The 26,093-nt window shown below is 43.4% G+C and overlaps 1 protein-coding gene across 17 annotated transcripts in view; it reads left to right on the top strand.

Annotated features, from left to right (window-relative positions):
- Nucleotides 1-26,093, top strand: part of LOC121589497 (peripheral plasma membrane protein CASK) — a 204,708-nt gene that overhangs the window by 99,979 nt on the left and 78,636 nt on the right. For 2 of the 17 annotated variants that reach the window (XM_041908461.1, XM_041908462.1), the window contains exon 2: nt 10,733-11,797. The exons of the other annotated variants lie outside the window; for them this stretch is intronic. In XM_041908461.1, coding sequence (XP_041764395.1) covers nt 11,486-11,797 — 312 coding nt within the window. In that variant the 5' untranslated portion in view covers nt 10,733-11,485. The remainder of the gene's footprint in view (nt 1-10,732; nt 11,798-26,093) is intronic. 17 annotated transcript variants of the gene reach the window in all.

Here is a 26,093-nt window from a genome sequence, read left to right as displayed (position 1 = left end):
CAAGAACGATGATACTGTACTGTGCTGCTGCGAGTGTTTGGGTGTTTTTATTTTCATTTTCTCTTCTGGCATGATTAACGGACACCTTTAAGCTAAGCCAAACCAAGCCTAAGCAAAAGATGTGCCTGGCGCAATGTTGTACAGCAAACACGCCTGAAGCTTGATTTTTTCTTCTGTCGCCCGTGCTGGTTTCATTTCCTATAAGGCACAAATGGATGATACTTCAGTTTTCCTCACAATGGACCGTTTCTGCGTTTGTACGTAAACCATGACTCACGCAATGGACCCAGAAACATGGACGCTTTTCGGGAATGCGTGGTTGTACATTACAAATTTGGCTTGCATGACACTCGAATGCTTTTGATCCTGAATCAATAAGCCCCGGCTGGTGCCTTTTAGTCTACCATCCTTATGAAAACAGAGGCACAGGTGTGAGTGTGCTGTAAGCAATGGGCTATGGGATCCTCGGGGACGTGCTGGGGCAAACGTTGGAGGCTTTCATTTCGTTTATTTTCTTAAGCGAACGTAGGTGGCAATGGTAAGAAGGTAGGCTGTTTGTATTTTTGATCTTCCGTTTGTGTAGGTCTGAACTGGAAGAAAAAATGTTTTTTTGGAATTACAAAAACATACGCATTAGCTAGTATGAATAGCAAAGTGCGGAAATAAGCATGCAGGTGGTGTTGCAATCCAGGGAAGGTAGACATCTTCAGTACCAGGATAAGGGTCGTATCTACATTTTGTGTTCCCTTGCGGAAAGTACAATAAAAAGGGTTAGACACAAAGATGTTTGGGATGAGATGTTTGACATTTGACGTAGGATGATTTTACAAAACCACATATATGTGGCTGACCAAATGGTTTTGTCTGGGTTGGAGTGTAATGTACGAGCAAGAATGAAATTTCATACAGAGAGTGGAGGAATACAGTTTTGTTAATTAATAATAACGTAAAATCCGGGAGAGTCGGATAGCTTTTTAATAAGACGTAGCAATTTCTGCAAGGTCGAACGCAATTGATTCGGGTCTTTCTCCCGTTGCTAGATACTGCTCTACCCCTCGTGTGGTACCCTTTTCTAGGTACAATTAGAATAAAGCGAGAAATTCGGTTTGTAACTCCACAATATTCGCTGTGAAAGAAAGTCAGGATAGTAATACTAGGAAATATGTTGAAAAGGCATGGTTTTAACAAAGTAAAGAGAGAAACCATCGAGTCTCAGCTGTGAGCAAAAAGGATAAAGTTTTCCACAAATTTACGAAATAGCTCCGATTTAATTGTCTGAACATATCGCAACACACGACAAATATTAATCGTTTTAGTTTATGTTACCACATGCTGCTGGTTCACCCTCGTTCACGGACACTTACCGCTGAACGAACGTCCTCCAAGGCAGGTTAGGATCTGCCAGTCATTCCCCGATAGGCCGCCAGTGGGTTGAACACACGGTGCAGAAGCCATTAAAACCCCCAAACCACGTTACATAACCGAATCGAACCTGTTCGAACCCCTCCAAGCAGGATTAAAAGCAAATAAATTTAACATCCCTGTGCAATATTGTAAAGCTGGGAAGGTTTCCCCTAGCGTGTTTGCATGAAAGGGCCGCGCAGCAACAAGACGTGTCGGTGGGTGTTTGTTTTTCCTGCCCATTTCCCACGCCTATCGCAGTTGGTGTTGGTGTTGGGGCTGTTTGTTTTCCGCATCTATTCGTATATTTGCAATTCTTAGCATAAGCCTTTCGCTCAGCTTGAAGAAACTACCCAACGTATAATCTTCTTGGGCGGCTCAAGGGGGTACCTTTTGTCTATCAACTACGAACCGCCAAAGTGTGGGTGTGTACGTGTGCGGGGTTTCTTCGAGTATGGGGTAGATGAATGTGTGGCTGTGAAGATTCTAAGTAATTTTTTGTGAAATATTTCGAATAATAAAGCTTTCTAGTGTAGAAACATGTGATTTTTTAAGGTTTGGTTTAATTTTTTTATTGCCCGTCCTTACATCATTTGTGACAATGTTCGTTGAGGTTTATTCCCCATGAATCAAATCTTTGATCTTCTCAGCAGTCGAGCAGCTTGTATTTTTTCAATTGAATCTACTGGGTAAAACTTCAAACTGGTTTACCAGAGTTGCCTACGATAGTATGGTTTTGTTTTTTCTGCAGCGTTAATAATGCTTTGATTTGTAAACCGCTGCGAATGAAAGCTCGACCTTTTTTTATTCACACAATCTGTCCGGTAGTCTTCGGCAGTGGATGTACAGAAAAATCAGCAGTCACCGCTGCAAGAACGCTTTAGCAGTGCAGCGATGACATCATGCCGAGCCTGGAAATATTATACTAGCCACAGGAGGCACGACTTCCCTTCACCCACCCGTGTGGTGTTTCATGATATCCAAAATTTGCTCCACCTTGAAGCATATTATCCTCCGTTTCGTTGGCGCTATTTATTTTCCAATTTAGCCCTGTTTGAACTTATACAGTGAACCGTGTTTACTTTCCCATCAGAGCGTGTTTCGGTTTGTACAGAGGGGCCTTTTCGGCCGACCAGAAGGACGAAAGCATCGTCCAAACGGGCGGTTAGAATAGAGACGAGCAGGTTAACGAGTGATGGTCAACCCCGAGCTGCGAAGGAGGACGGTGGAGCCCTGATCACTTAAAGCGCCATCGCACTTCCTGCTTCGAACCGATACGCGACGTCTTTTGCGGTACCGGAACCGCTTATGGCATTTTGCCCTTCACGCACCATGCTCGGTTAGTCGAGCATCGTCGTTAGTCTGTGCGAGAGCGATCGAGGTATTTGGATTAGGCGTCTTGGAAGATACTTGGGACAATAAAACTGGCATTGAAGGCCAGTACGTGTGTACGCAGCTGTTACCGCCTGTGGCATATGTTATCTTACTGCCAAACGAGGAGTATAGAGGAGGGCGAGTAGCTGGAAAAGGCGAACTGACAAACTGAGGACGTTTTGGTGTGCCAATTCTTCCCGTCTCACCTACTTCCGCACTTTTGCCAGAAAAAAGAAGGATTGAAAACATTGAAACGAGCAGTTTCAATATTGGCTCGGGGAAAATGTGATGCGTGGACATGTTGATTCGAATAGAAAAGCGATTCCAAAGCGAACAGAAAATGTGTTGCGGTAGCTGAGGGGATGGGTGGAAAAAGAGGAACATATTTGCGTAGGAGACACATTCAAATTTTCAATTTTATGATGTGCTCCATACGTGCTTTTGATATGCTTGTGACGCTAGTTGATACGTGCCGCACACATTTACAAACCGTTGAAACAATTGAAAATCATTTTTAAATGACATGGATTATACTTGACTACTCAGAAAGGAGCTCATTTTTTTAGAACACAGTTCTTTAGTATTTTAGAACAAATAGTCTTAGTCTTCGTTTTACAAAGAAGTATTCGAACGAGTGCTTGGTAAACAAGGCGGGGTTAGGTGAAATCCTTCAACGAAAGGATCAGCGTCGAAGAGGATATTTTATTAAAACTTCATTCATGAAATAGGTAACACAGCTACCTTCGAACGAGTACGCAGAACTGACAACACTTCTTGTGCCATTACGCGCCCTGTCTCTTGCTTTCCGCAGGCCGTTTACCATTGCTAGGCAGACGAGCGGCAAAACCGGGGGAGTTCAATTTCATCGGCTCAGTTTGCGCTGTATATTCCTGGCGGTACGATAAATCCTACCCCGTCAACATCCCTCCCGTTCCGTCTTTGCACATCGCGAAGAGAACTCTCTAAATGCACGCTGAGAGACCGGTGGCACAGATTTGAAACTGTAATCATCTTATCAATGATTAATTTCCTCGAACTGTAGCTCCAACTCGGCTGTCGCGTTGTGGAGGAAAATGGTAGGAAACTGGTAAAATACACACGTCACTCCCGAGGCTTTAGAGCAGAGCACTTTTTGGCTGCGATATCCTGGCACGAAGTGCGTTCCCTTTGCTTGCTAATTCCGGTTATTCGCAGGGAGAGAGGCGCGGTGGTTTTCATCACTTTACCGAAGACTGTCAGCTGCGTCGATGTGGGAGCGGGGGCCAATCTCGACATTAGCCTACCGCTGAGCACCGATTGCTTGAAAGCAGCGTGAGCCTAAGCCCTTCCACTCGAGCCCCGCTGCGATCCAAATAACTTTCCGTTTGTCGCGCCCCGCTAACGCAGCAAAACATCGGGATTTCTCGGTACGAAGCAAACACGAAAAAGAATACAAGATCCTTAAATCTGAAATCGGTTTGCGCTGCCTTTTATCCTTTTTTTCCACCCAACGCAACGCATTCGCCATCCCTTTCTACACGAGGTTATGTTTTCCGGAAATGTTTTTGCACCCGTTTCAAAGCATCCTTTGGGGGAAGTTCATTGCCGCGCTCTGCGTGTGTCTGTGTGCTAAATTCGACAGCCCGATGACAAACACGGAACATGTGCGCGCACATGAACCGGGCCTTCGGTTAGCTTCATGAATAAACATGAACATATACATACTCCCTCGCACCCGGCTCTCGGTACCAACGAAGGAGAAAGAGAGAAAATTCAGGCGAGAAGCACACATCTTACTTACCGTATCCAAAATAATTCATGTCCCGAGCAACTCAGATCCGGGGATTTGGTCGAAGAAAGATCGAACCAATCCAAGGGAGAAGAGAAACGGACGAACTAGTTAACCGTGGAGGAAACGGGGGCAGCTACACATTAGTCAGGTTTTATGGTACAATCTGATCAACATTTTTGCTCGCCCAATAGGCAACCAAATCGGCCCAAAAATCTGTGTACTGGGCGTAGATTTATGTACGTATGTGTGTTGGTTTGATAAAGTGTTTGAGGTTAACTGGGCGATGTTGAGCCTTTACCATAAGATATTTCTTAGAAGCTGTACCAGCCCGATCATATGTTTTGAACGATTCGATCTGATTTGTAGTAATGGGTGGATTTGTCAAGCATTAAAAAATGTAATAATGTTCGCATTCGCCGTGTTCATGTTTTGGAGCAGCGATTCATAATCCGAATGGTCTGGGGTCTCTGCTTGAAAAAGCGAAATTACGTCAATATTTTATCGAATGAAAACATATAACACATATAACATTATTCAAAAAACACATCAGGAAAGAAAAAGTCCTATTGTTTCAACACACAAAGCGAAAACATCTTAATTAGATTGTCTTGCAACGTTGATGTAGTGATCCACTCAGATACAAAGCATCAATCCACTTGAAGAATGCTGCAATACCATGAGGAAGGATGGGTTTATCTTTCATGACATATGCTCAGGCTCGATTGCATAGCAGCTACAATCGTTGCTGGTGGCCCGCAACGATCAAAAAGGATTTAAGCGACACTGACCTCAAACCAAAGACCCCTACGTTGGATTGCATTTTCTTGTCACTATGCCACAGCAGCACTGGCTATCCGTACGTTGCGTCCTGTCATTATTCTTTTGCTTCCCTTTGTTCTGAAAGACGCCGAGCGATATCGTGTACTTGTCGCCGCAAACCGGGATTGCACTGGTTTGTATGCGCGAAGCGTGTGCAGCTCGTGTGCATTCAGCATGTGATACGAACGTACGTATTCAGTAGTGATGAACAGTTTTGTTCAGAGCTTGTCAGACTCTTGAGAAAATAAGACCCGGCAGCAGCAGCAGCAGCAGCAGCAGCATCATCAACAGCAGCGGTATGAAATATGATAAGCTGATTTTGACAAAAATACCCACTGAATCATAGATGAGGAATGAATGAGCAGCCCCGGCTTCTTTGCTGTCCTGCTTGTTGTGAAGTGCTTTGGTTGGAGCATAGTTCGTTTCTTTGGTTTTATTTCGGAAGGATTTTCCAGGATGAAATTCAGAGTGTTTGCTTTTTGTCCCCGCTCTACTGATGATTATGTATGATTCAAGTGATTCAGAAAAAAAGATACTTCTCTCGTTTTTTGTCTCGTTAGATGTCTTACACAAGAACTCAAACGCTACATTTAAGCGAGAAAATTAATCACATCCCACTCATCAGAAGCAATTATCCTGCAATAAATGCGCACCATGTTTGGTGATTTTGGCATCGGTATGGGCGGCAAAGACCAACTGCGGTACATGAGCAAGTTTGGCCGTTTCGTGCGCCTGTCCCTTACCATCCTCAGTTTTCCGCCGAGTTTATTGGGCAAGTGTCAAATTTTAATTCGCTTCCACAAACTTGTTATCGCTTGAATCATCTGCAGTGGTGTGGCGTATGAGGGGCGAACGAAGTATGTGAGTGGCGTAGCTATTTTCCCAAGAATGCCTCCAGAAATTCGGCAACGGTTTCGTGGGGGTGACGCTTCGCAAAGGAGCGTGTGAACGAGAATTTTACCAGCAGTTATGACCTTAGTTAGGCCTTCATTGTGTGTTGTTATTTGTGTTGGGCAATGGCACGTGGAAAAACATACACATTCTGTTGGAAGCGAGGGATGATGGCGTCGGGCGGGTAAAAACTCGAGCATGGGTGACAATGCTGTGACCGGCTGGCACTGTCCCTCTTCTGCCTGCTGGCTAGCTGACAAGGTTCTTCCCGCCGCACGAAGAAGAAAGATGATCCCCAGGAAGTGTCCTAGTGTCAATCTCCTGATCCTCCCTCTCCATTTGCTCGATTTTTACCCACAAGCGCGCTTACACAATGGGGTGAAAAAACTTTGTTAATTTCAAGTCTAATAAAGCCATATCGTGTGCGCGGCCTGACGGAGAAAAAGTTTACGGACGAAAAAGTATGGCAAAGTTGATCCGGATGCGGTATGCGTGGTACGTGCTGAAGCTGCTCGGCCGACGAATTGTCGTAGCGTTCGAACGCGGCCGAGGAGCGTGAAAAGTTGAAATGCCATGCGCCAGGGGCGGGAAGGGAAGGATGTGAATGTTTTCGGTGTGCCGGTTTTGGAATAATACCATCGTGAGAATAATTAATACTTCCATCTTGGGGTTTTTCTTACACTGCTTTCTGTGCGGCCAATGGCTGGCTTCTTCTTGGCTGGCTGGCTGGTTCGCGTATCTTGCATGGCGGAAAAGGAAGGACAATATTCTTCGCGCTATATGGTTTTACGTTTTCCATCGTCAAGCCTTCCGTCGTCGGCAATTTGGCTCGCAGCACTGTTCCTGCTCAAACGAGCCGAGAACGAGTGTATGTGTGTGTGTGTGTGCATTTTGGTTGTGTGTTTGGCGAGCGTTTCTTTTCCTACTGCAATCCCAGACCGCCTAGGCAAGCTGTGGCAGCAGGACCGTTTATAATTATATCGCGCGAGTTATGATCAAAATAAAAATTAAATTTCAATTATCCTAATTATGAGCCCCACGAGGAGCGTGCGGCATTGCGGCATAACACAGGGAAATGCAACCCGCGGAAACATTAGCATAGCCATTAAAACAAAACTGGGCGCAGCAGCAAGCAGAGCCAACGGCACAGGAGTTACAGATTTCAGCACGGAGCCGTGATACATGAGCCTTACTGCCGCCCTGTTAGCAGTGTTGAAGTTGGTGCTGCATGCCGTTCACCCACCTTATGGGAGGACATTTTTCCACTTTTAATTAGGTCAAAATTGTCATTACATGGAAGGAAAATAGCACTCAGCGGTGGGTTACTTATGCGAACAGATGCCACAGTTTCCGTTTCCATCGGCTCCTGGAGACCGCAATCGGGACAGCGGCATTGAAAGTGAACCACTGGCAATGGCACTACTTTATTTTCTTTTTAACAAACGGCTTTAGGCGGCTTATTTGCACAAGTGCCATCATTGCGGAAGTGTGCAGCAAGCAAGGGGTTTTGACGCGTGGTGTGTGATGCGCATTGTTTATTCAGCACATGTTTTATGACAGGTTTAAAATAAATCATAAAAAATTCATGACCGAAATGGGGGTTGGGAGAACCGAACGCCAGGCGATTTAAAGAGCCACCCCAAAATAAGAACTCAATTGTGGAGCGATGACGGGCTGTTTGGGGACCGTTCTGTTTCCCCCCTTTTGATTCTGTGCGAGTAGAAGGATTGGATAAAGTCAAATGCATCAACAACGGGAATATGTGCGTGTGATGAGATACAGCACAAGGATTATTACTTTAGCTGGGGAGGAGCAGCAGCAGCAGCAGCAGCAGCAAAAAATAAATAAAATAAAATAACACACCCGAATGGACATTTAAACATCCTTCGTTTCCGAACCATTTCCAACATGCATACGCAGCGCAATGCCACACGGCACGTTCGGACGGGACTTTTAATGTTCAAGTGTGATGGGCACTCGTCAAAATTATGTAGAGCGGCTCGAAAAGCATTGAAAATAATTGAAACGAAACAGTGTCGGCAAAAAAAGGGAAAGCTAAAAAACCCCTACGGTTGGAAACGATTTTATGGTGGCATTTGGGCAAATATTTATGCAACCGTTTTTAACCGATTATCCCATTTCCGGTTGTTTTTTTTTTGCGCTCTTCTGTTCCTCATTTCCGGCACCTGCCCAGGCGTGACTGATCGAATTTGAAAGATTAATCATACGCGTTCCATTTGCTCCATGCGACTCGCCCTGTTTACTTTGCCTAATGACGTTTGAATTCGTTCCAGATAATCAGATGAACTATTATGACAGCAAACTTTAAGCTCGGACTGCTCATTTATTTATCTCGCCTCTTTTTTTGTTTTAAATCCTTTCCTCCCAGTCCGCCAGTTGGTGCATGCGGTTTTCCTGTCACTGCAAACCATTTCAAAATGGCTCGTTGAACAATAGTCGATTGGTCGTAAAAATGGCCATATTAGTGGCACCGGGCCGTGCACGTTCGGAAATGCATTTTCAATCGATTACATTCGAAATAACTCCTCTGCTTGGGCCTAACCGCAGGAAGAAGGCTTCAAGCTCATTCTACCCGCTTTGCGCCCGCCGTGTCGTCGATAAAAAGGTTCTTCCGTGTGCTCTCTGCACTTTTGTAAGTCATATTGCTTCGGCTGCAACTAGAACGATAAGACAGATTTCGAGAGGCAGGAGATCTTCCAGCGGATTTCCAGTCGGCTCGATTACGGTACGCTTCACTTATTGGCGATGTTGGGAAAATGTCGGCATTACGTCTCTGACACTTATGACAGCCGTGTTTGAAAAAGCGAACGCTAAGAATTCAATCCTTCTCCGCATGCTTGCTCGCTTGCTGACTCGCTCGCCTGCTGGCAGTGGCAATAAAGCAGCAAAAATAAATTGAACTTTATGGCTGGTCTAACGCTTAACCCCTTTTTCCGGTCGAGTACGGCAAACGGTGGGCAGTGCCGCGCGAGAGTCCTTGAAAAACTGCTGCTCCCGCCCATTCGGGAAAACTGCACAGTCAGTGAAAAATTGCTGCAACCCAGATACCGGCTACGGGGGAAAATGGTGGCCATTTACTCGCCTTTCTTGCAGGCACTGCTTTCCCTGTCAGATCTTCGGCCGAGTTTTTAGCCAAAGTCGAAAACAAACTCTCTTTATTCCCATTGCTTTTACTCAGTATTGGAATGGGAGTGGATGGAGGTGTTTCATCTCATCGATTAAGACGAGCTTTCGTGGGAAGTAATGGTTGGAGTTTTTTGTGTGATCTTTATGTGCATTGATTTTTACACTTTTTTAGTTTGCCCTTCAAATCTTCGTTTACGTCTTTTGAAGAAATGGCTCTTAAGATAGGTGATTTTAGATCAGAAGCAGAGAATTGTAATTGATTTTGAAATAAGTAGCATACATTACCATTACTATCCATTAGAACAATCAAAAAGAAATCTAAATTTACTAAACTGTAGAATGTTTTAAGTTTAGTAAATCTCGTCTATTAAGCAGCAATAACAATGATGTTTCGATTAGCCGAGCAAAACATTTGCCCCTACCATGGTTTTGGTTCATAGACATGAAATATGACACAATCTTCATTTTATTTCTCATCGTTAAGTTTTACTGTGTCCTTTTTCACCGCGTCTACACTTGAGTGCTTAAAAACTTTGGCAAACATTTCTCAATGTATTTGATAGTGCGAAAGTGCTCTAGAGAACGAGGGACCATATTGTTCGGAAAAGTCCAATTCCTGTGTGATCAACATCGAAAAAACTGCCCTCTTTACCAAACCTAGAAACGGATGAACATACGAACGAACGTAGGAAAACATCATTAAAAGGAATTGCTTTTTTTATTAACTTAAAGCGCAGCGTTTTCACCTTTAATTTTGAATCTTAATATTCTTCCGAACGGTGGTCGTCTTTGTAATGCCCACCGACACACCGAGATGCCATGCTGAAAAGAAATGCTTTGCTCTCGAGGCTATTGGGGAGCAATATGAGCTAGCGACCAGGTTCCGCAGAAGCAACCCTATAGGCAAATTGAGCTAGCAAAAATTAAATTACACGCAAAAGCAGCGTCGTCACTGCAGCGAGGTGTACGAAGTGGACGGAGCAAAAGATCGTACACAAAGAGTGGTAAGAAACAGCAAAAAAAAGAAAAGGAACAAAAGGCGCAGCATCCAGCTACGCGGAAAGTACGCCTGGAGACGATAACAATGAAACCTTGGTGCGCTTATCTTTAATTTGTACGAGCTTCTTCGGTTCAGTGATTATTGTGTGTTGGTGGCTGTGTGGGAAAACGCAGCGAAGGAAATCGATCGACCTGTGTGTGTTTTTTTTTTCAACATTCTCAGCGTGAAGCCAAACTGTCTTACTCAACGGGTGGGAGGTGTACTTGGTCCATTTTTTTTACCCTAACCTCAATGTGCGTTTGTTTTTTCCTCCAATGGTTTGTGCACAGATATTCTAACAGCAACTCACAACACCGAACAAGTAAGAAACGTTGTTAGATAAGTGTAAAAGTGACGATAAAAAGAGATAGAGAGAAGAAAAACACACTCTCGATACGCGAAATTGGCTTTTGGAAGGCAAACGCTCGGAAGTGTCATTGTGTGGAGACGTGGTCGAACTTTGGAAGGGTGCCCACCAATCGCCCCCAGCGTGGAAAAAAGTGTGTTCCAGTAGTTGTGTCGGTGCGTGTGAATTTGTGTATATAAGTACGCGTGTCCGTGAGTTTGTTAAATTTATGGACAACTTGCTCTGAATTGCTCAATGAGTTGTGCTACGCCTGATAATGGTGCCGAGCGTATCGATTAGGTGGCACCGGTGATGGTGTACATCCTGATTGGAGAACGGCACAGCAACACCGCAGCGGATACGGACATCCCGAACGTTACTTTGCAGGCGTACGGCAAACGAGCCACGCTACTAAAATAGTAAACTACTATCCTACACACACATCGTGTGAATGCGTCAACGGAAGACCACGCCACGCACGCCCCCAGCCGGACAGTAGCCGAAGACGACGTAAAGCGCGAGTGTTGCCCGGAATTGCTGCACTGTACGGTTCAAAATATACTCGAGACAATCATCGCCACCGCCAACGCTGAGGTTGCAATGTTCTGGTAGCCAAGAAAATTTCGCCGTGGATCCTTATTGCGGCGGTGGAATCAACAGTGGTGGCCAATGGCCGATACCGAACTGCGGCGGACCGATGTGTCATCATGGCCCCGGACCAGGGCTACCGCCGGGAGCGGGCGCGGGACCAGTGACGGTGGGCCAGGGCGTGGTCGGACCGGGCGGGGCGGGACCCGGCATGGGCACGCTGGTGCACGGTCCCTCGCAGCTGTCCCTGCACGGTCCACCACTGCCACCGCCACCGCTCTGTAATCCATGCAGCAATACGAACAGTTTTAACTCAGTGCCATTACCGGGACCGTCCCGCTGGGGTCCCCGTACATCCTGCCCTGTACATAGCCCTTTCAGAATACGAGTGCCAAACGGTTCCATCTGCTCCGGACATCAGGTAATGCCTACGCCCTTGTTGTAGCTTGTAGACCTTGGTGTGTACTTTTCCAGTGTGTATTGTCGAGCTGCTACTGCTCTAAACGTTTGATGCGCAAGAGTGGGACGAATTCCTTTAGATCAAATGATTGTTTGTTCCGGCGGAAATAATCGACAAAGCGATGGTGTAGTGCTCGACTGTGAAGGATAGGAGAGCAATCTATTGAACACTAGAACGGGATTCAATGCTGCCCAGGACGTGTATCGCCGAAACCTTGGTCAATGGTTAGCAGATGCCGTCTCTAATTACGTTAGATGAATTTCAATGAATTTCTCAGAATGTGTAACCCCGGCCAAGGTGCCAGCATGCCTCGGAAATGAAGACAATGTTCAAGGAATATTGATTGGAATGTAGCTTTTCTAGGAATTGACCGATTTTAGCAAATGGCTACTATTGGTAGCCACATTAAAAGCCCGAATGGGTAGAAGAATTTACAATGCAAATAGTACAAATTCTTTGCCCTAAAAAGGGGCCAAATACATTCACCAGCATTAGATGTTTACTGTGGAAGTGGGTGAAAGTTTGTTTAGGGTGGCGAACATCAAGAGATACCTTCCATCCTTACCCCGTGTTCCAGCCCGAAGCTGATCTAATCAAGCTTATTCCAGCATTTCTTGAAGGAGCGCCAATTGGGAAATGACCATTTCATGAAACTTTCAACAGAACCCATACTCCAAAAGTCTTTAAGATGGAGTGAATTAAAATTCATTAGCTTGAGCAGTTTGAGGCTGTTCCGGGACTAGAAAAGGCCCATGTAAGTGTAGTTTCTAGTGTGCGGAAACTTTCCACAACTTTGCCATCAATCCATATCCAATCCAAGCTCCTGGTTTACCGCTTGTTTCGGTCCTTGTCGTACTGGGGGCAAATTTTGTGCGGCTAGAATCTTAAGTGGATCGAACTATCACCGTATTCTTGGATAAGTTATCGTCCTAGCAGGAAGTTTGATGGAGACTGGTATAAAATTAAGATGATCGATCCTCTGCGTATGTGCATCCTCTTCACGTTAGGCTCAAAGTTTAAGTGGCAAACTAGTTTGACTATTAAAGTAGCTTGAGTTCTGGTAAAGTCTATAGAATTATTACCTTTATGTTAGTATTTGCTGCATTGGTTAAAGTAGCGAATCCCCTCATCAATTAGGCGTAATTAAATGACTAAGGAAGGATCGAGGAATCTAACGTCGATTGGCCGTATCCAATCCGTAGCGTTAGCATTAAATTTGAGGTTAAAATAGAAACATCCTACATAATTTATTGACCTCAAAGATACTTACCTATTTTAGACACATCGTCAATCATGAAAACGTCAAAGAATGTTTAAATTCACTACGCTCCTACTACTGCTATCTGTGTTGAAAACGATTCGAATTCGTAGTCTAATGTTGGGTCTGATTGTAATTAATTGCGTTTAATTATTCATTGATACGATTTCGTACGGATGTACGTGATTCCGGTCGTGTGTTCAGTACAACATTGAGTATGGCTGATTAACCATATTTGGTTTTATAGTGTTAAATTCTTGAAAAACATACTTTCTATGTTAAAATTTATTTTATGAATATAAAAGCGAGTTCACAGCTACTAACACTGCGGGGTAGATTATTGACACAAACCATTCAGAATAAATTTTGAAACCGAATGGTGGATAGATGGTGAATGACGCTACCCTTTTAAAACACATTGTTTACTCTTTTCACAACTTTTTACTTGTTGGACAAATGAGTCTATCGTGAAAACTGTACCCAGATATCGAGCCGCAAGCGAGTCAACATTATTTTGGGGATTTCGTGGAAGGTCCACCCACTGCATAAATCATGCTACCTTAGTGGCTGAATTATTGAATGCTGTCGCTGCTGCTACTGCTGCCCTGCTTTCATTCAAACTTTACCGCTTGTCCGGGTTAACCGGTTTTGTCAGACGTCAGTAGCCTCTGTTGTCAGAGTCTTTCCTTCAACATTTTGCAGAACTCTTTAACGTTCCGGATCCAGATGTTCCGTTCCCAGTATTCCTCCTCGTCAAGCGTCTCGCATGTCTCATGTTCCTTAGTATAGCTACCTTTTTCCTTTTTTGTGTGGCAGACAAAAAAGGTGAGAAATTAGTGCGGATTTCGAAGGGGCGACGAGCCCGTACGGTATGGAAATAATAGAGAACCAGCATCCATCCCAAAGTATCGAGCGAACGAATTTGTAAAGCCAATGTCATTTATCCTAGCAAATCAAGGATTTTTCCTCCGTTGCTCTAATTGAGTGAGATGTTAAACGGAAGATTTAATGAATGGCCGGTTTTGGTGGTAATGGTAATGCAGCCGGGTGTGGTTGGTGATCATTAATTATTTCATCTCATCCGAAGATTTGCCACCACCTGCTATTAAAAGCGAGAAGCAGCATCAGTGCAATTCGAGAGCGTTTGGCACAATCCATTTGGAATCCATTCGAAAGAAGACGGGTTGAATCGTTATTTTTAGGCATGGGACAATTGTGCGAGACCTATGCCGCACACTCAGTTCATTATAGTGTGCGGTTGATCGCCGCACGCGAAAAAGTGAACGGGTAGGTCTTCCGCACGCATACAGAACTAACTGAAATGTGCTCTGAAAGAGATGCAAGATAACTGTCGGTGTCATAGACTGAACGAAAAAAAAACATTCGTTTTGGGTCGGCAGAATTTGTCACACACAACGACACAAGAAGATCGATCGCACTTTGCGCAAGAAAGAATGCACATATTGCTAGCGTGGTCAGATTGATCAATCGCACACAGCCGCACAAAAAGAACTCCTGCCGCACACAGACCCCATTCTGAGTGAGAAAGAACACTCATAGCCGATGGGTCATTCGCACACAGCCGCACGCGTGTTCAGTTGGGTCTGTCGCACACTACCGCACAAAAAGAACTCTTGTCGCACACTGCCGCACGCGCGTTCTGTTAGTTCGGTCGCTCACTGCTGCACGCGTATTCAGTGGGGTCAGTCGCACACTACCGCACGAAAAGAGCTCTTATCGCACACTGCCGCACGCGCGTTCAGTTAGTTCAGTCGCACACTGCCGCACTCGTATTCAGTGGGGTCAGTCGCACACTACCGCACAAAAAGAGCTCTTGTCGCACACTGTCGCACGCGCGTTCAGTTAGTTCAGTCGCACAAAAAGAACTCTTGCCGCACACTGCCGCACGCGCGTTCAGTTAGTTCAGTCGCACAAAAAGAACTCGTTAAGCGCACAGCAACATAAAAAAGAAAGCTTGTAGATTTTACTCATTTATATTAGCTTTTGTTACAAATCAACTTAAGTATATACAGTTTGTTCTCGAGCTACGTTTTCTAAGTTCTTGTGTGCAATTAGTATAATTGGCTCAAAGGATTCTCAAATGCAAGATAAATTACTGTTTTACCAAAAATTTTAGAGCCTCTTAAAAACCAGAAATTTTCAAATTTTCTGCATGAATTGTGATACATAAATGGTTTAATGTAAAAACCTAGTTACCTAGTTATGTATGAACCGCGTATCTCGGACTGACGGTATTTATAATTAAAAATGCAGCCTTAAAAGCAATAACTTTTTGTTCTTGCATTAAAATCTCGATAAAATTAAACATAATATTTAAAAAAATGGTACTTAGCTACAATTGAGCGACTGACCTACCGCACGCGTTCAGTTCATCATACTGAACGAACTACATCGCACGCGTTCACTGAAAAGAATCAAATTGCCCAAGCCTAGTTATTTTAATTGATTTGTGAATTGAAGAGGTTTCAACTTGAACTATTATCGAATCACTGTGGATATGGTTGATGTCTCTTTGGAAAGAAAAGTGCATCACATAATTACTATTGAAACCGCTAGTGGAAAATAAAAAACGGCTTCATATTTTCAATCCAATGGTACAAAAGAGATGATAGATTGCTGTCGCAACCTTCAACATACCTTATACACAGGCTTTTTGTTAAAATTGAAACTAAAATATTCTGTAATTAGGGTGTCAGTTTAAAGGAAACTTTGAATGCCAATGCATTTCAGAATTGTATGCTGCTCAAGTTCGACCAAATGTTAACATCGCATAAATTTTAACGCTCTTCGGCTATGCTTTGGCTAGTGGCACAAAATTACCATTAGTCAATCATGTAGTGCACAAAGGATGGGCATTAATCCTCAACATCAGACAAAACTGCTCACTTGCGTAGAGGCGGATCGTATGGAAGCTGCCCATGGGTTGAAAAGTCATCATATCCCTTGTGGCAATAGTGGAATGCGTTGCAAAAACCTGTCAACAATCGAAGCATATAATTTGCGATCGTATCACAACATGAAAACCATATCATTCGTGCTTTTGTGTGCTATTAGTGGTAAAATGCATTTGGCTGTGAAAATAGGATAATTCCAGCAGTGCAGCTGCATGCATTCCATTTTGAATAGGTCACTACAACATTGCATTGGAACATTTGTTAGTATTAATTCGTACATATATTCCAAAGTAAAGTTTCACATTGTATGAATCTACTGACATAAAAGCTTTGTTTGTAGAACAAAATCTGACGATCCTGGCTTTATAACTCATTCAATATCCACAGATTGGATTGGATCCAGATATAAATACGGGTTTCAGTGCAGAGTGGCAAGAACTTTGACAGCTAACTAAGCCCAAGAAGCCTTTCAAATATTCTCATTTCAATACTAATAGCATTCTTCTCTGATTCTGATTGATCAGACAAATTCCAAAATTGGACATCTTGTTACAATCCGTTTCTAACAGCGCGGTGAGGACATTTGCAAAAAGTTTTCTCCTCAAAGTCACTGCACAGCCGCAATTGCCGTTTATTAGCATTCCCCCACGAAGATTCTACTGCATGCCATCCCAAATTTCAATCGATAAAGTAATGAGTTTTTTTTTTGCTCGATTCATCCTCATCCGGTGTAACTTTCTTCCCCAAGGACATACAGCTACATTTCGGTACCGATATTAGCTTACCCGTCCGTCTGGGAGGAAGTTGGAGGGCCGTAGCCGAATCGATGGAAAACTTTTCCAATTTACTCCGTTCGCGTTCCCAGTCCAGTTAGCGAGCGTAAGTGTTGAATGGACATTTTGTTAAGTTTTTTTTTTCAAGCTTTAGCTCAGCTTCCTAACTCCCGAGCCTCGATTCTGCTCAAAGGGACCGTCGTTGAATGGGCTGGAAGTTTTTGAATGTTACCAACAGATTTATCATGGCGTCGACAGGCGCCGGCTGTCCACGGGCTAACGGTCGATTTGCTTTATCGCGTCCCGTTCTGTTTACCCGTTCCTGAAATGCTCCGAGACAACCTCCTGTCGGATGGCATCAGTGTCGGTCGATGTCGTTGAATGTTTCATTTTTTCTACATTCGTTTCCATTTAATGACAATGTAAAACAAATCTAAACTATCACTGAACTTCTATTCTATCCGGACATTTCAGTATGTTTTTTTTTTACGCCAGATGCATTGAACGAAACATTATGGCAAATTTAAAAAGTCTCGATTTTACCCGCGAGGCAATTTAAATCCATTTTTCAACATTCTACTTTTCCCGAACCCAGGGGATCCTCGTTGGACAAACTTTCAACACCAAAAAATCATCATCGTAAATAGAAGGCAATGCAGATGAGCTGGTAGAGTAGGGCTTCAAACTGACCCTTACCAGTTCGCCAGACGAGGCGTGCCGTGACTTCTGGAAGCTTCGGTGACAGCTGGGAGCGATTGGCCGTAAATCTTCTTTCGATGGGAATAAATTTGACCAGTTTGATTTATGATACTGGTGAAGTAAAAACCAACAGCTACTCATAATGCGGCAGGGAATGATGGTGAGATCCGGTTTAGCACGGGTGCGGCAATAAGCACACCATAATCGCATGTGCACGATAACGAGGGCAGAAGGGTGTTGTGTCGAGCGAAAAAGGATGCGACCGATCTGTACCAAGTGCTGTAGATGACAGCACGTTTTGCATTATATTCTCACTGGATGTAGGAGGAGGTCAAGAACTACTCTTGGGATTTTTTCGTTTACTCTTTTTCTTTAACCCCCAGATCGGAATGATTAAATTTTGATGATCTAAAGTCAATCGATGCATTGGTGTTCGCCTACCGCTAGCAAAAAAGCACTCCGTTTTGGTTCCTGTGTGCAATGAATGAGAAAGCAATTTAGAGTCTACGGCTGACGTTGAGGGTGAACAATGAACGAAGTTTAAATGGCACTCGTACAGGTCATAAATATTGTTACCGATTGCAAAGTTGGGCACTTAACACTTTTCATTGAATTGCGTTTGGCTCGGCACTGCCAAAGTGTAGCTTTCAAACTTTTTTAATAGTACACACGTGCAAATGACCGCTTTCCCGAACTATGAGATCGCCGCTGTAAAGTTAGGGCAAACTTATGTTAAACCCGTAAAATATGAACGCTTCGACGAGTGGAATACAAATAGATGCAGGTATTGTTCCCAGCACCCGATCCAGAATTCGATTGTACGTGTAATATGCACTTGAGTGTCTAGTCGTGCACTCAGTGGAAGTGAAAATGATATGAAAACCTTGTCAGCAACCTTTGCAATCGAATGCGTATGTGTCCATGAACCAACGTTTCGTACTGCTGGTGCTTCGGTATAGTGTAGCGTAACATCGCTTATGGAACGACCTGTTGATAAGACGATAACTTGCAACGGTTAACGAAGTGATTGTTGTTGATGTTTATGCTACTGGGCTGTAGCAGGGGAGTATGGTATGGCAGAGAGCTCATTCACTTGGGCAGTTCCTTTCTTTCGCTGCAAACGGTGCTGGATTTCATGGGCGTACTTGCTGGACGCCCATTTTTGTGAACCGTCTACCTCGGACGAATGGCGAATGTAAACACTGGATCGGTCCCGGAAGCGTTCGCTAGTTGTAATAGTTGATCGCTCCGGGCTGTACCAGGCTGCCGAGAGTGCCAATTAAAGATGATAATAGGGAAGCAGAATTTACGGCGGAATGACCCGCACTAATGATGGTAGCCGTGCTGCAGCTAACTTGTTGTATCTCGGCGTCAATCGTTCGGTGGTTACGGGCAACTGGCGTGGATGCTTCTTAGCCGCAGTTGCTGCTGCTCGTTGGAGTTTGTCCTAATATTGGGTCATTTTGCCTGATATCTTTTGCGCATAGTATCAGGAAACAAGGGGAACACAAATGCCTGCTGCACGCTATCAAGTATCCTACGTGCATCAAACGACCGTTTGTAACGGTAGGTCATTGTTGTAATCGCTGTGTGCGATGGTTGGAACAGCTTTTTTACATCAATATTGATATCGTACTAGAGTACTATTGCATCATGATGTTTCTGAGGGTTGACCAGTGAAGGAATGGATCTATTTTATGGCTAGCGATATCAAACAAGCATCGTGGACAACATCACTAGTTCCGGAAGGCACGGTATTATTGGCATAGCTGTGGCTAATTGTAGTCGATTCTTTAAGGTACGAAACATCGAGTTATAAGAATTTTCCAATTATTTCCGTTCGAATATGTGAGTAGTTCATTAGGTTTCTGTGTAATTTTTAATTTACCTGAGACATATCATCAACTGTGGAGCACCCGAAGACATAAGCAGAACAGACACGAGGTTTGATCGGAATGATGATAGAAATTCTTCTGACCCTACAATCGCTTCTTGGAAAACATGTGTTGTGTAAGGAATGAGAATGGATTGTAAGGATGTCATGCTAGTGGTATGTTTGGAAGAAGTTGGATCAGCATACAGTGTAATCAACTTATTTATTAGGATTTTCTTAGAGATTGAGTATTGGTATTGATTTCAAGACACGACAAATGGAATACTGTAACAGAATGTACTACATATTACTATATCCGAAACTCACCCAGTCATTCGCATTTAATTTATACACTTGCGTCATATGGGCTGAGCTTTGCTTTTTTTCTGTCAAGATCGAGTTATGCAACGGTTTGTCAATAAACATAGCGTGGTGTTACGTAGTCTAGTAATATTATCGGACATAATTGGCAGCTTGTACGGCTTGATCGTTGCGTCGTGTAGCAACCATTCTTGGCACTGCGCTTTTCGTGATTTAGCTGGCAGTGCTGCGGCAGCCAAAACGGCTCAATCGCTTTCGTTCTTCCATTGCGAGCTACAATTAGCTTTGGAATGTCATCATGTTCTCGGGGAGGGTGGAATTCCGTCCACGTCGTTTGGTAGAGAGTACGTCAGCCAACTGCTTAATTCGCCCGGTAGCCGAGGGAAAATATTATTTCATTTCTCGAAATGCTTTTCTCATTACTGAACGCGCTTCGACAGCAGAATCCTAAAATGGTGCTCGGCTAGCGCCAGTGAATAGCAAACTGTGTAACTTCATTACCAATATAGTCAGCATAATTTGCCCGTGCCGGAAATGCCATCAAAGTAAGTCGGATGGAAACATTCCTCTTCCCCTTCACGTTCCCACACTTTTTCTTTGGTATCCACGCTTTACATTACGCTTTCAACGGATCCGTACGCAAAACATTTTTTAACTTTTCTCAAACCATGAATGAGTTCACGTTAAAAACATGTGACGATTGTACCAAAAAGTCGTGGTACATACTATACTTAAACGTGACGTGTTTGTGCTTTTTTTTAGACGAAAAATCAACACGAAATGAAATATATTGGCACAGAGACAAATATTATGAAAAAAGGAGTTTTTAATAAACGCAAAATTTATTAAAAGCTTTCTGTTAGCGGTACTTTTGCTAACGATGTGTTGGAAAGCTTTTTTCATTATGCCTTCCTGGCATCTAGCAATCTTTGGTTTTAAAACAACTATGGTAACGAAGTCCTTTGATAAAAATAGCTAACAATTCGCTATTTTCAACTGCATGCAAAGGAATGCCCAGATGCTGAAAATAAATACTAACAGACGAGTTTGAAAACTTTCCTCCAGCCAGAAGCTACGGCTGGGCAAGGCACCAGCATGAAGCACGTGCAGATGACACCGAAATCTCCCGAAGAGATAAAAATAATTAGTCTCCTTTTTTTCTGCACGCTTCTTCACGCCTGTCTGAGCCGGGCAAATTAGACAACACTGCTGCAGGACGGTAAAAGCTGGAAGCTGAAGATTGGCAAATAAATCTGAAAGTTTTCAGTGGCTGGGTGTATTTTGTTCTTTTTGTTTTTTTGTTTTTTTTTTTGTTTTTTTTCACTTTTCCTTTCTGTTCTTTCTGCGTTCATCCATTTCACGTCATGGCGCAACCATTTCTTATTTTTATTGCCCGCTCCATACTAATAGTCGATCATGCTCTCGGTGTCGGTCGGTAGAATGTGGAACAGACACGAAACGGTTTCCGTCTTAATCATTTTTACACCCACTTTCACATAGAGAGAAAGAGAGAGAGAGAGATAGAGAGAGAGAGTTGTTTCGCAACAAGCAGTGATGAAATATGCTGCTAAACTCCTTGCTCTTGAACCGAAAACGCATGGTAACATATTTGCTGTGCCAACGACATTGGCTAAGTGACTTTATCCGGTGAGTTTTTTTACTGCTAGTGTAGAAATTAAAGTTTCATTAAATTTGCTGCTCATTAGGAAAAGCGGTTGCATCAAATTTGCTTCCCTTTTTTTCATACGCCATACGCTGGTCCTTTCAGCGTTCTGGTTTGTGTTACCAACGGGTCGGCTTATTCCTTCATTTAGACTTGGCGACTGCGGTTGGATGGTGTCGATTCATTTTTGTGATAATTGCTCTTCCAGTTGAGCGTTCTAATCCGATTCACTTGTGAAGTGAGTTAAATGTTTACTAACACTTGAACTGTGCAGATAAACGTGGTTAATTAGCTCAAAAATTTGCATTTCAGCCTTGATGATGTAAATCCAGAAACGGGATCATTATTCACGCTTTGTTGGATTGGCATTGGTTGCATTGGTCAAGTTAATTTGTTCAATAAATTGTTCTTTCATCTGTTGTTAGAATCTTGAAGTTTAAGATTCAACTGATGAAATGGAAGCTTTTTAAATAATGTTTTCATATTCATGTTATTTTTTTACACTTTTCACTTTCAACCGTCAACATACCTGTACCTTGACCTGTTCATAATCTCGCCATTGTTTGCGTTGAGTCGGTTATTATCTCATGTTCTCTAATATCGCCGAAGGGGTAGAAAATTAATGAAAGCTCCTATCATTTTCCTGACCGTTGAATGGAGCGTAATTTTCCTGAGTTCGTGTCCGTCGCATAGGTCAGATGGTGGTAAATTGATAAAAAAAACCATTGGCGAATTCAAAGCGATGGAGCACCAAGGGAGGAGGGGGAGGAAGCGTTTCATTTACCAATCAACGCAACGCTGACTCTTGTAACGAGCACAATTTGAATGCACAGATTGGACGCGGGATACCTAAAACGAGAACCTTTTGTGTATGCACATGCTGCTGCCTCGCTTCCTTTATGTTATGTCATGGTGAATTGAACACGAGGACTAAAAAAACTGAGCTCCCCGACAAATACGGTATCCGATGGACTGCTTCCGTTGAGTTGGTTCGTTTCGAGCTAATTTCCGCTCGCAGCCTGAAAAAAGCCCTATCAGTACTGTGCCGTGTCCTTGTGACTGACATTTTCGGCCGGCAAACTTCATCGATTCGAATTGACCGGTTGGAGCATCATCGTTTTTTTTGTTGCTTCATTACCCGAATGATAAAGGTAGCGAGGTCAGCCACACGTCTCTCTTCCTCATTCACACGCACATATGCTTGGTATACAAAAAGGCTTTGAAAAGCATTCGTCTCTCTGAGTAAGGGGTGTTAGAGGGTAGAGAGGGAAGAGGTTTGGGAATATGTTTGCACACCGTTGTGGCTCAAGAGGCGCATCATTTAGCGAGCGAGAGATATGTAGATAAAAAAAAACCCCGGCGGAAAAGGTCTGAGAAAACCTTGTCACACGGAGGGTCATGTCATAAATATGAATGACGGTGGCACGGTTTGAATGGTGTATTTTTTCCTCTGCACATTCCGCACGCTTTGTCGTGTGCCCGCAACTTCCTTTCGGTTCCGGGTTGCTACACCGAGCCCCATCGTGCCCATTCACGTTTGCCTAGTGTTAGATGTGGTGCTGTTGAAACACTTTCGGTTTGTTTTTCGGCGTTGAAAACTGTATGTCTTGTTTTTCGGTGAATTATTTTTTTATTTGCCATCAGAGAAGAATTGTATATTCAGATGAAATTGCCCACCCCAAAAAAGACCACGATCATATCAGTGATGCCGTAAGGTGTTTGCGACGATTGAAAAAGGCGAAGCAGAGACTGAAATTATAAACAGCTTACTGTGCAGCGAAAAAGAAAACTTTAGATACAAATTTCGTCGGAAGTTTATCACAAAAATGAAAATACGGGTGGGCGAGAAGCAAAAGCGCCCGCCGGCACGGTACCATGGAACACAAAAAAAATCCGTCCTTTTTCCACTCAACAACAACAACGCAAAAAAGCATCCCGAAAAAGAATCATCAGCGAGCATAATAATGTCATCACTGAGCTGGAAACTGTCCTGATATGATTGATGTTACAATAGGCTGTCGAGCGATTGCTTTCGATTGACGCGCTCCGGATCCGGCAAACGGGTTTGGACGGACGTGGTTGAAAAAAATCAAACCGGAAAGGGGTGACGTTCATTATAGAAAAATGTGCGCTGCAGATCCGCCAAACTGCTTAGTTACTTTGTGCGTTCTATTCGTTATTGAAACAGCTAGAATTGAAAATAGAATGATACAAAGATAAAAATTGTTGGTGGGGTTTTATTTTTCTGCAAAGAATGAATATGGAACTACTGAAATAAATTTTGAAGAGACACATATTTATATAAGTTCTTTTGAATACTATATAATTGACTTTTTTACTACTTGCCATGCTTTGTAAACCTTTTAGCATGCTAATTTTCGATATACTTGTGCTATATGTTTGCCTTAATTCGTACAGTTCAATTACTTTCGAAGCACTCTATCTTCTTGTACACAAGACATATTTAATCAACATTTCGCTTGCGGACTGAACAACCAAAAACAATTTATCAGCACCGGCTCGAAACCTGCGATCCAGAAGAGCCAATACCCGTCTCTCTACTTTTGATGTGTCTCATCCCCTCAGGCACTAACTATAGCCGAACACGAGCGTACGGCAACTGCTACTCTCGAAAAAGGTATCGGGTTTACCGGTGAAAATCAATATCCGGTACGGAGTTTTTGTTTTCCATCGGCATAATTTGCCGTGCGAAGCGCCCCGTTCCTGTACCCACTTCACCGTTCCACCGAATCGGGTGCCACGGCGATACATTATTTCCGTTTCGTTGAATGGGAAGCTGAAACCTCAAGGTGGTTGCCTTAGGGATTCTGCACCATCCATACGCAGGGAAAACATGCTGCCAGCATCAGCCCCGTCAATATCTTGCACAACGTAACGTTGTCCTGTTGTTGTATGGCCAGGCTGCCGAATAGTCCCCGAGGGAGGCACACATCTAAATGTGCATCTAAATCATGCCTTACTTAATGGAAGCCGTGAGCACTCGTAACACCGACTGAAGTAGCAGACGCTCTACGCTTGGTGTAGAGTAGCCACTCCCGGATCAGGTCGGATTTTTGTTTCGAAAAAAAAAAAAACGAACTTAAGAGGTGAGGAAGGAAGGCAAAAAACCAACACTTTGACAGGGACTTAATGCATTTTCCAAACTCTGGGTCGAATTTAGAGCACTCGCTCGTTTTTGTTGTATTTTTACGGTCGAACAGCTACCATTCGACGTACGCAATCCTATTTCAAATCACAAACAGGTCTTTTTCGCTTCGTGTTGTAAAGCAATAGGTACCTTTATGATATTTTACTACCACTTAGAGCTCTAGGACTTTTATTGTGAGAGCTTGAAAAACATGTAACTCACGGTACAAAACACAAACTGTACATTCCAAAAGATCAACATAGAAGATACATTAATCTATCATGAAATGTTCAACAGCTTGAAAAATGACCCTGTCTTTAACAATTGTGTACGTAATTAGCATTGCATAGCGAAAAACATCATTTGACTTTCACTATCAGCCGATCGTCATTAATTGTACGCGTTGGTTTAGTAAATTGAAGGGCAAAGATAATGCAATGATTAATGGTTTCCGAACGACAGAAGACAAAAACATGCTCACGGATGTTTCTTTGCCTGGCAACAACACGAAGCGATTGAACTATCCTTGAAAAGTGGGAGAATGTTTCCATTAATTTGCCAACTACGTTAACCTAATTGATACACTGTTTCTTATCATGCACTGGGATGTGGTGGGAAGGGAATACTTAGAATCGATTCTTGGCTCTATACTGTTGAAGGACCGAGAATCGGCTTCTGAAGTGACATGCTTTCTATCCCATTCATGTTTTATTGAGCTCTCTATTTCAAAGTGAGCTACAACCAATTTTGTAACGTGAATACCAGCCATCTTGATTTCATACTGAAGCCCGTAAGCCTTTCCATCGGATCTTATTGCAACATATTACATACTTAAAATGCTTTCTGCTGTATCGGTTATGAAACGATTCTCGTAACACGATGTAATATTCCACATCGCATGATCGTTATCGGAGAAAGATAAGGCTTCGACGGCTCGATGGAATGTTTCACATCTTCATGCCACTAATGGTTGCATTTGGTACGAGAAGCGCCGTCTTCTTGCTCACTACGATCCCTGTCGGAGCGTTCGGCATTAGGTTGAACTACTTCACCTCGGTAAAAGATCCATAAGTATAGAGAACGATAACTGCAAAAGTGAGGAATTCAATTTCCTTTCCGATGTGTCTCGAAGCGGCGGTTCATATTGGGGAAGCTGCTCTCATCATGCCGCGCACTTCCATCTCGTTTTATCTTAAACCATTCGATGGTGTAAAACTGCTCCCTCTCATATCCCAGATTTTGCATGCATTACGGCTTAGCAAATAGCAGTCTGTCGAGACGACTATTCAGACCAGCTGAAGTAATTTCCATCTCGGTACACTGATTTATCATTCGGCTTTTTATCTGATACGAAATGCATCAGTTCGTCCTTTCTCGCGCTCTGGGTTACCTCGCTCCATGTGAGGCACACATAAGCCGGCCGCCATGTACACGCATGTACCACTAGGAAGTAAGCATCCGAATGAAACAATGCCATAAGTTAGGGACTGCTAGTATGTGTGAGTGTACGTGTGTCTGAGCGTTCCACTTCGTTGGGAAAGCTCATTTGTTGTTGCTGTGTTCCGTGTCGTTGAAGAACAACCATCCTGTCGGTGAGTTTGGACACC

This window comes from Anopheles merus, chromosome 2R (genome assembly GCF_017562075.2).
Source record: "Anopheles merus strain MAF chromosome 2R, AmerM5.1, whole genome shotgun sequence".
Taxonomy (NCBI): Eukaryota; Metazoa; Arthropoda; class Insecta; order Diptera; family Culicidae; genus Anopheles; species Anopheles merus.
The sequence above is the reverse complement of the archived record's forward strand: the minus strand, read 5'-3'. Positions and strand labels throughout refer to the sequence as shown.